Source organism: Paroedura picta, chromosome 3, assembly GCF_049243985.1.
Source record: "Paroedura picta isolate Pp20150507F chromosome 3, Ppicta_v3.0, whole genome shotgun sequence".
Taxonomy (NCBI): domain Eukaryota; kingdom Metazoa; phylum Chordata; class Lepidosauria; order Squamata; family Gekkonidae; genus Paroedura; species Paroedura picta.
Window position 1 is genome coordinate 171,460,152 of NC_135371.1, and position 9,652 is coordinate 171,469,803.

Sequence of the window (9,652 nt, forward strand, 5' to 3'; positions counted from 1 at the left end):
AGATGTCCATGGGCTACAAGTCCCATGAGCCCCTGCAAGCATGTGATGGCAAGGGCTCACGGGAACTGTAGTGTGGACACCTGGCGGGGGCTCATGGGAATTGTAGTCCTTGGCCATCTGGTAGGGATTCCTGGGAATTGTAGCCCATGGGAATCTGGCAGGGGCTCATGGGAATTGTAGTCCCTGGACATCTAGTAGGGGTTCATGGGAATTGTAGGCCTTGGACATCTAGTAGGGGTTTCCTGGGAATTGTAGCACATAGGAATCTGGCAGGGGCTCATGGGAATTGTATTCCCTGGACATCTAGTAGGGGTTCATGGGAATTGTAGGCCTTGGACATCTAGTATGGGTTTCCTGGGAATTGTAGCACATAGGAATCTGGCAGGGGCTCATGGGAATTGTATTCCCTGGACATCTAGTAGGGGTTCATGGGAATTGTAGGCCTTGGACATCTAGTAGGGGTTTCCTGGGAATTGTAGCACATAGGAATCTGGCAGGGGCTCATGGGAATTGTATTCCCTGGACATCTAGTAGGGGTTCATGGGAATTGTAGGCCTTGGACATCTAGTAGGGGTTTCCTGGGAATTGTAGCACATAGGAATCTGGCAGGGGCTCATGGGAATTGTAGTCATCGGACATTTAGTAGGGGTTCATGGGAATTGTAGGCCTTGGACATCTAGTAGGGGTTCCTGGGAATTGTAGGCCTTGGACATCTAGTAGGGGTTCCTGGGAATTGTAGTCATCGGACATCTAGTAGGGGTTCCTGGGAATTGTAGCCCATGGGAATCTGGCAGGGGCTCATGGGAATTGTAAATCTATGCACATCCAAACAGCCACAGTTTGGTCACCCCTGGGCTAGAGCATTATGCATTAAAAAAAAGTATCAGTAATCAAAATCTGAACTGCTGACGGGACTGTCATCAGACTTGGTTATCCCTTTTTTCCTGTATTCTATCGCTCTCTCATTCAATCCTGGAAAAGTCAGCCTTCCTAGGGGATCGCAAACATGTCTGGAGTCAGGGTGGTGTTATGGTCACAGCTCTGGACGGGCGACACGGAGACCCTCAAACTTACAAGAAGGAGGACACCCTTCTCGAACCAAAGGCCTGCTCCAGTCACGGGGACAGAAGGTCACGGCAACCAGTTGGCTGCAGTGGCTGGAACACAAATGCGCAAAGGCACATGCTACATGCGCCTCTCCCTCTTCCCAGGGCGCCAGTCTGTACCTGTCCGTCACAGAGGTCAATGAGAGGCGCCTTCTCCCGCGTGGCTTTGATCAGCTTGCTCTGGAAGAGCTTCCCGTCAAAGTAGATCCACGGGCAGCAGTGCTCCCAGGGCACAGGTTGGCCGCAAGCATCGTTGGCAAAGAGGGCCGTGTCCACACCGCTCATGAAGAGGGCGGCCAGCTGGACCCCCCGGACGTCCAGTTTCTCAATCTGCAACAGAATCGGTGCACTTTGACCTCCAAGGGGATCGTGTCAGCAACCAGGGCTTCCGCCTCTGCTTTTTGCACCCTCCTAACTCAACCCAACCAGAATGGCAGTCCTCCGTGCATTCACACGGACGCTCTTTGGATCTAGGTGGGGCTCAATTACGGAAACTTCTAGAGCAACAAATCAGGTGCAAAAATCCCCTCTATCAGAGGAGCGAGGGAAGGAGCTCTGAGGAGAGGAACTTTGGAGGAGATCCAAAAGTGATCCGCTGAAGGAGTGAAAAGAAACTATGTGGGAATTTGCAACTCTTCCCTTTGGAGAAGGGGTAGTCAAACTGCGGTCCTCCAGATGTCCATGGACTACAATTCCCAGGAGCCCCTGCCAGCATTCGCTGGCAGGGGCTTCTGGGAATTGTAGTCCATAGACATCTGGAGGGCCGCAGTTTGACTACCCCTGCTTTGGAGCATGCACAATCCCACAGTCCCTGGGGAGGGGTCTTTGTAGCTCTAGAAGTTCCCTGACCTAGAAGTGCTCCATGCAGGCAACAAGGCCTGTGAGCGTAATGAGCTAGATTCAAAATACAGCAGCAGAGTAGAGAGCGACACGATTTACCCAAATGGGGCTGTTTGCCTGGCGTGCCAATGCCCAGGGAAGGACACAACAGGGAGATGCCCGAACTAACCAGCTCTTTTTACTGCAATAAGAGAGAACTTGGCAGCAATGACCCGAGAGTTCCATTAGGAAGGCATCAGCAACAAGTTTTTATACAATGGAACACAACTCTTTAGACAAGCGCACATGTTTGTTGATTACTGCTTAACTTACTGGTACAAGCACCTTTGTTTAAATGTGAGGGATATACTCTGTGATTATGTGGCCTTATTTATGGTTTTCTAAGGCTTGGCCCAAACAAATCTGCCAAAAATTACTCTGCAGAACTAGTTCCCTTATCAGAATTTTGCTTCCTTGGCTAAGTTCCCATGCATTTTGCTAGAGGGACTCAGATATTACGTTTCCTTACCCCCTCGACTGTCTCCCGTTTTGATAACAAGGGACAGTTTCCTTAATTACTGAAACCAACCAGTTCATGTCATGCTATAAACTCAAGCCTATGCGTTCTTGACAATGGCGTTCACCATATTAATGTGCGACCTAACCTAACCTAAAAGAGGTACAAGCTTTTAACTCTGTTCGTTAGACACTCAAAAGGCCTTACTACCAAAGCCCCGTTGGTCTCCAAGGAGTTACTGGACTCGAATCTAGTTCCACTGCAGACCAACGCTGCTCTCATCTGAAATTATCATAATGACAAGAATTTGTATTGGTGATTCCGAACCATTTAGCCGCTTTAAAAGGGGATTAGACACATTTGTGGAGGAGAGGTGTATCAGTGCGTACTAGCTATGATGACAAAGGGGATTCTCCATGTTCAGAGGCAGGAAACCTGTGAATTCTAGAGCCAGGATGCAACATTGAGGAAAGGCCTTGTCCTCTGTCCGTGCCCTTACCTTCAATTCTTGAAGCTGATCCGGCTCGTAGAGTTGAGCAGACACTGCCTGGGACAGGAAGGCGTCCAACTCGTGCCTGTACAGAATTCGACTTCCGGGCCACTGGATCATGTACCTTGAGAGAGGAAGAGAGAGAGACAGAGACAGAGACAGACAGAAACAGAGAGAGACAGAGAGAGAGAGAGAGACAGAGAGAGGAAGAGAGAGAGAGAGAAACAGAGAGAGAGAGAGACAGAGAGACAGAGAGAGACAAAGAGAGGAAAAGAGAGAGAGAGAGACAGAAACAGAGAGAGAGAGAGACAGAGAGAGAGAAACAGAGAGAGAGAGAGGAAGAGAGAGAGAAAGAAAGAAAGAGATTGAAAGAGAGAAAGAAAGAGAATGAAAGAGAGAGAAAGAAAGACAGAAAGAGACAAAGAGGGAAAGGGAGAGAGTCACCCCACTGTCTATTGACAGGAGCAAGGAGCTGAGGGGTGGGTGGGTGGGTGCCTGTGCGCACAAACATGAGCTAATAAGTCTTTCCATCCTTCTTATTCCATTCACCTCGGGATGGCAGAGGCTTCCAAAGGGAAATTTTGCATTGTGTTCTTATTGGCAGAACAATTAATGCACAAAGTATCTGCTATCTCTCAGAGAGCTCATCTGACTGGCGTTGATCAACCAGTTGATCAACCAGCGAACGCTGGCAGGGGGCTCCTGGGAATTGCAGTCCATGGACATCTGGAGGGCCGCAGTTTGACTACCCCTACATTATGTTATCAGAAGTCTGGAACGACCGGGAAGGACTGAAGCCTAGCAGGCGTTTTTGCATGATGTGGCACTGGGACAGAAATGACACAATAAGATCCTGCTTCAATAAACTATACACCGCTGTGCAGACTGCAGTCCCTAATTGTTTGTCTCAGTGGGTTTGTAAAACCATTTGAGGCTGTGCAGCCTTCGTCCCTGCGCAGAAAGACCTTCTTGGATAGCTCCGTTTTGTAGGGGTTATGGAAGGCCAGGAGAGCGGGGGGCTTTCCACCGTGGGCAGGCTGTTTCCCAGGGTGGGAGCCTTAACGCGGAAAGCACAAGTACTGGCTGTTGTTGGCCCCTGCAGAAGGCCCTAAACCAGCCTTTCTCAACTTTTTTACCATTGAGAAACCCTTGAAACATTCTTCAGGCTTCGAGAAACCCCAGAAGTGGCGCGATCCTGCAGAATAAGTTTGGGAAACAGAGCTGTGGACATGCCCACCCGAGGCCCCTCCCTTTCCCACCCCCTCCAGGCCCATCATTGGCCATTCTGGGGTGGGGAAGGTCGACGTGACCATATATGTCTATATGATCCAATAGATGTTTATCATGTTTCCAAAATATATTGAAAATTCATTCACTCTCACCCATTTGGGAAACCCTTCCAGGGCTGTCAAGGAACCCTGTGGTTTCACAAAATCCTAAAAGAATAACGTACATCAATACTGTCCCCCAATTCATGGTCTCCGGCACAGCTCTCTTCTCTTCTGAGCCGCCAGCTGTGAAGTTTGGCTCAGAGCACCTCGAGCTCCTCGCTGCTCCACCGCCGTTGTGCTCCCTGTGCCATTGAACTCCCAAGCCGTCCTTGGTCTAAGGAACTCTGTGCCCTGTGCCCAGCTTCTCCGACCCACTCACCTGAGCACGCAGCACATCAGCAGCAGGTGCGTGGGGACGTTGGCGGGGTTGAGCATGCTGGGCGTGTCCGACTTCATGCAGGCCAGGAAGGCCCTCATGCGGCGGTTCTTGTCCTCCACCGCTTTGCCGAGCCACAGCTTCTTCAGGTTGGGGCAGGTCCACTCCCGGAAGGCGAGGGCTGAGACCAGTTCTGGCGTCTGAGGCGATTTCCCCTTGTAGGCCGACCACTCCTTGACGATGACAGGCGTGGCTGGGGAGGAAGCAGAAGGCCGCACCTGGGTCTCAAGGACAGACACGTCTGTGTGTCACCACCTGCCGGGTGGCATGGAAGAGCCCACCCATCCCCAAGTTCACAGAAGCAGAAGCAAACCCAACCAGGAATGGCAGATCCTAACACCATGCCAATGATGGCCAATCTCCTGGACTTCTCTCCAGGTTGTTTCCGCTCTATGTAGCATCTCTTGCCCGACTCTGAACAAGGCTTTACCTCAGGTCTAGCAAAGGGTTTGGGAAAAGCCCCCATAACCAGGGACCTCTAATCTGGCATGAATCTATTTTTGTGGGTGGAAGACCCCTAATCTGCCATGAATCTATTTTTGTGAAACAAGAATCAGGTGCAAGGTTATGGTTCTGACCTTGAAGGCCATTCATGGCCTGTTCAGTCAATCAAATCTCCCACGGCCAATCAAAGTCCTTGCTGGGCAAAACCCCTACTTGGCCTCGCCCACTTCCTAAGGACACTTTGTGGGTGCCAGGGCACCTGCGGGGGCCACGTTGGAGACCCCAGCAGCCAATAAATGTCTCAGTGACTGCCCATTCCTCCTCGGGGTGGGTGGCCTCATGCTTCTGAGAGCCACAAAACCAAAGTGTGAAGGAGACACCTACTTTCCACGGGTATGCGCTTGCGCATGGCCAGGCGCTCTATCCGCCGCTGTGTCTCGGCCACGCTGAAAAGGACTCCGTAGACGTACTGCCGCGCGGCCCGGAAGAGGACGGCTGCAGGAGGCAGTTCGCTGTTGCACTCGTCTTCGATGCACACGGGGATCTTGATCTCGCCCTGGAGGGGAGCGGACGAAGAGAGAGAACCCGCAAGTGGTGCTTCTCGGCCCCCCAAACTCCCGAGAGAGAGTTAGTGCTGCGCCGGATGTGCCTCCTGCCTCGCCACCCTGCTCACCTTGGTGAGGACGTGGTAGATGAAAGGGTACATGAGCCCCCGGCGGTGCCTGTGCTCGGCCACTCGGAGCACTTCGGGGGCGACGGCGGGCAGCGGCGGGGTGGTGATGTCCATGTGGTTGCGGGTGGCCATGGAGAGCAGTGAGGGGATGTGGGCCTCGGGCCCGCTGTGGTTCCTCTCCGAGTTGCTGGAGCCGCCGGAGGGCTGTCCCCATCCCTGGCTCATGATCTTTTCCCCCCCGGGATCTTCCCAGCCGGACCTGCGGGGCACCCCTTCAGACACGTGGCTGGAGGAACAAAAGGGGGAATGGCGGCAGTCCCACGGCATGGAGGAGTTGTAAAGCTAGATTGCTTCCCCCCCCTCTCTCACCTGCAGCAATTTTTTTGGTCTGCTGAACTAGCTTATGGTTCCTCTAGGCCAGAATCAGAATCACACACAGAGCTGGAAGGGACCACCACGGGCCATCCAGGCCAGCCCCCCACCATCTTGGGCATGTCAAAATCACACACTCCTGATAGGTGCTTACTCCCTCTCCTCCTGAAAGCTTCCAACGAATGAGACTCCACCACACTCCGAGGCAGCCTACGCCATCCTTGAACGTCCCTCACCATCACAAAACGCTTTCTCATATTTAAGTGGAACCTCTTTTCCCATAATTTGAACCCGTTGCTCCTCGTCCTGGTCTCTAAAGCTGCAGTAAACAACTCGGCCTTCTCTCTGACATGTCTACCTTTTATCTCCATCCTTGCCCTCTCCTCCAAGTGACAGAGACCCAGCTCTCTCTATCCCTCGTCGTAAGGCACGGATTCCAATCCCTCACCCATCCTAGTTGTCCTTCTCTGAACATGAACCAGCTTGTCAATGTCCTTCTGCAACTGTGGCACAATATTCCAAATGAGGCTTAACCAGTGTGGAATGGAGTGGTATTTTCACTTCCCTTGCCCTAGATTCTAGGCTCCTAGCAACACAGCTTAGGATCAAGTTAGCCTTCTCCTCTGCCGTATCCACAGTTGGCTCATATACAACTGGCTGTCCAGCAGAACTCCTAAGGCCCTTTCAGGCCTACTACTATCAAGTGAGGTATCCCCCTTCTTATATTTAAAGGCTGTGGGTGCCTCTGGCAAAAGCTATCCCCCCCCAATGCTTTCCACAGGAAGCAGAGCTGAATCTAAATTCTTCTAAAGTCTGGCAGTCTTCAAGCAAAGGCTGGATACAAACTTTTCTTGGGTGCTTTAGGATGCTTAGGGCTGATTCTGCGTCGAGCAGGGGGTTGGACTAGATGGCCTGTATGGCCCCTTCCAACTCTATGATTCTATGAATCTATGATTTAGGATGCTTAGGGCTGATCCTGTGTTGAGCAGGGGGTTGGACTAGATGGCCTGTGTGGCCCCTTCCCACTCTATGATTCTATGAATCTATGATTTAGGATGCTTAGGGCTGATCCTGTGTTGAGCAGGGGGTTGGACTAGATGGCCTGTGTGGCCCCTTCCCACTCTATGATTCTATGAATCTATGATTTAGGATGCTTAGGGCTGATCCTGCGTTGAGCAGGGGGTTGGACTAGATGGCCTGTGTGACCCCTTCCCACTCTATGATTCTATGAATCTATGATTTAGGATGCTTAGGGCTGATCCTGTGTTGAGCAGGGGGTTGGACTAGATGGCCTGTGTGGCCCCTTCCCACTCTATGATTCTATGAATCTATGATTTAGGATGCTTAGGGCTGATCCTGCGTTGAGCAGGGGGTTGGACTAGATGGCCTGTGTGACCCCTTCCCACTCTATGATTCTATGAATCTATGATTTAGGATGCTTAGGGCTGATCCTGTGTTGAGCAGGGGGTTGGACTAGATGGCCTGTGTGGCCCCTTCCCACTCTATGATTCTATGAATCTATGATTTAGGATGCTTAGGGCTGATCCTGTGTTGAGCAGGGGGTTGGACTAGATGGCCTGTGTGGCCCCTTCCAACTCTATGATTCTATGATTCTATGCTTTAGGATGCTCTGGGCTGATCCTGCGTTGAGCAGGGGGTTGGACTAGATGGCCTGTATGGCCCCTTCCAACTCTATGATTCTATGATTCTAAAAAGTCCGCCTCAGGAGGCGGAGCCAAACTGAAACCTGTTTGTGGTCATCCTCACCCTCCAGTGGAAAACTTGTTAACTTGAATGAGGGAAGCTGATAAGAAGCCCTGCTTTACAGAGGCCCCACCCTGCTTTATGAAAAGCTCTTCGGGATGTGCTTGCTGGTGCCACGGTGCCCCTGGGCACCCCGTTGGGGAACTCTGCTCTAGATGCTACGGACAACTCTGGGCTGAGAAAAGCTCCCCGCTCCCCCCCCCCCACTCACTTGGAGCTGGTTCCGTTGTGCTCTTCCCCATCGGAGGAGGAGGAGGGCGAAGACCCAGGTCCGGACGACGGGGAAGGCTTGGCGCTCAGGCGGTGGTTGGGGAACTTGGGCGGGCAGCAGTCGAAAGGCATGGGCCAGTTGTTGTAGTGTCCGCCCTTGAAGGCAGGGTCCTCGTGGAAGGGGGCTGCGTCCGTCAGGCCGTGAGGAGAGAAGAGAAAATTGGAGCCGGGGCCGGGGAGGAAAGACGAGGAAGTGCCAACGCCGCCGTGGGGGGCAGGTGGTTGGTACTGCATCTTGGGCCCTACCTGGGGTGCAAACTGGAGAGAGAAGCAAAGAGAAGCGGGGATGGAGACTGCGGTCACGACGACCTTGCAAGGACTTTGGCCGGAGGCCCAGGTGTCCGCGCTCAGCGAGGAGAAAGCCGTGCTCTCGATCCGGAAGACCCCAGTTCCTCCCCACAGATAGAAAGAATCCAGAGAGTTGCTGAGGCATCCAGCGTGAGCCAGAATCATACTCTCGGTCGCTGTTCCCTCCCCACTGTGTGTGTGAGCAACCGCGCTTGGGGAACTGGAGGAATGCCACTGGAAATCTCAAATCCAAACAAGGTAAAGCCCACGTTTCGCTTCTTTGCTGGACCCCAACCGAAAACTTTACAGTGCAAACGCCTAGAGGCCTCTAGAGTAGCGATCCCCAACCTGTGGGCCGCAGACCACATGTGGTCCGTCGACTAATTGGAGGTGGGCCCCGAAGGACGCCTTCTCCCCCCCCCCAGCCCTTTTCAACACACTTTGGGTGTCATTGTCTCCCATCACTCCCAGTTGGGACTCTCTCATTGCAGAGAAACAAGCTCAGGGTTCCCATTGATTTGTCATTGTCGTGAGTTAAAATTTCCATGAAAATAAAATGTTCCTTATGTTCATTGTTGTGGCGTGTCTGTATCTTATTTTGAAGGGATGTTTAAACATTACCATAGCGACCAGAGAGCGTCAGGGCAGTGGTTGAGAGTAGAGGAGTAAACTAACCCCCCCCACCAGGCCTCAGTAAAACTGTCAAGCGTTGAGTGGTCCCCGGTGATAAAAAGGTTGGGGACTACTGCTATAGAGAACACTTCGTGTCCTAGTGATTGCTGCTGTGGTTTTACTGCAGAGCAATGACTCTTAAAACACAGAAAGGCCTGTGAGGTAGGTATACGTGGCATTATGTCCTATTGAGGTCCCTTCCCTCTCCAAGCCCCGCAGTCAGAACGCCAGCGCCAAATAGACAACCTCGTCTGAAACAGGCCCGGGTACTTACCATGGCCTTCCCTGAAGTCAGCGGCACCATCGGATTGCGATTCATCATTGTTGGCCCTCCGAAGTGGTTGGGCCCATAACCTGGGACTGAAATACAGGATGGGCAGCTCATTATATACAGGAAGCGCTCTCAGGTCCAGCGCAACCTTGTTAGGGGAGTTGAATGAGCCAAGAAAGGATCTCTCTCGAACGTCACATTTGGCAAGAGCCTCTCCATACATTGCCTTGAAGCGTGATCGTCCCTTTTCTCCCTTGAA

General features: G+C 52.2%; 1 protein-coding gene across 1 annotated transcript in view; it reads right to left on the reverse strand.

The window, feature by feature from the left end:
• The window catches only part of FAM120C (family with sequence similarity 120 member C), a 41,814-nt gene that overhangs the window by 14,642 nt on the left and 17,520 nt on the right, over nucleotides 1-9,652 (reverse strand). The window contains exons 6-12 of the mRNA XM_077329555.1: nucleotides 9,397-9,482; nucleotides 8,104-8,420; nucleotides 5,757-6,042; nucleotides 5,468-5,639; nucleotides 4,583-4,832; nucleotides 2,942-3,056; nucleotides 1,227-1,436 (exon numbers count right to left, since the gene is read on the reverse strand). Coding sequence (XP_077185670.1) covers nucleotides 1,227-1,436; nucleotides 2,942-3,056; nucleotides 4,583-4,832; nucleotides 5,468-5,639; nucleotides 5,757-6,042; nucleotides 8,104-8,420; nucleotides 9,397-9,482 — 1,436 coding nt within the window. The remainder of the gene's footprint in view (nucleotides 1-1,226; nucleotides 1,437-2,941; nucleotides 3,057-4,582; nucleotides 4,833-5,467; nucleotides 5,640-5,756; nucleotides 6,043-8,103; nucleotides 8,421-9,396; nucleotides 9,483-9,652) is intronic.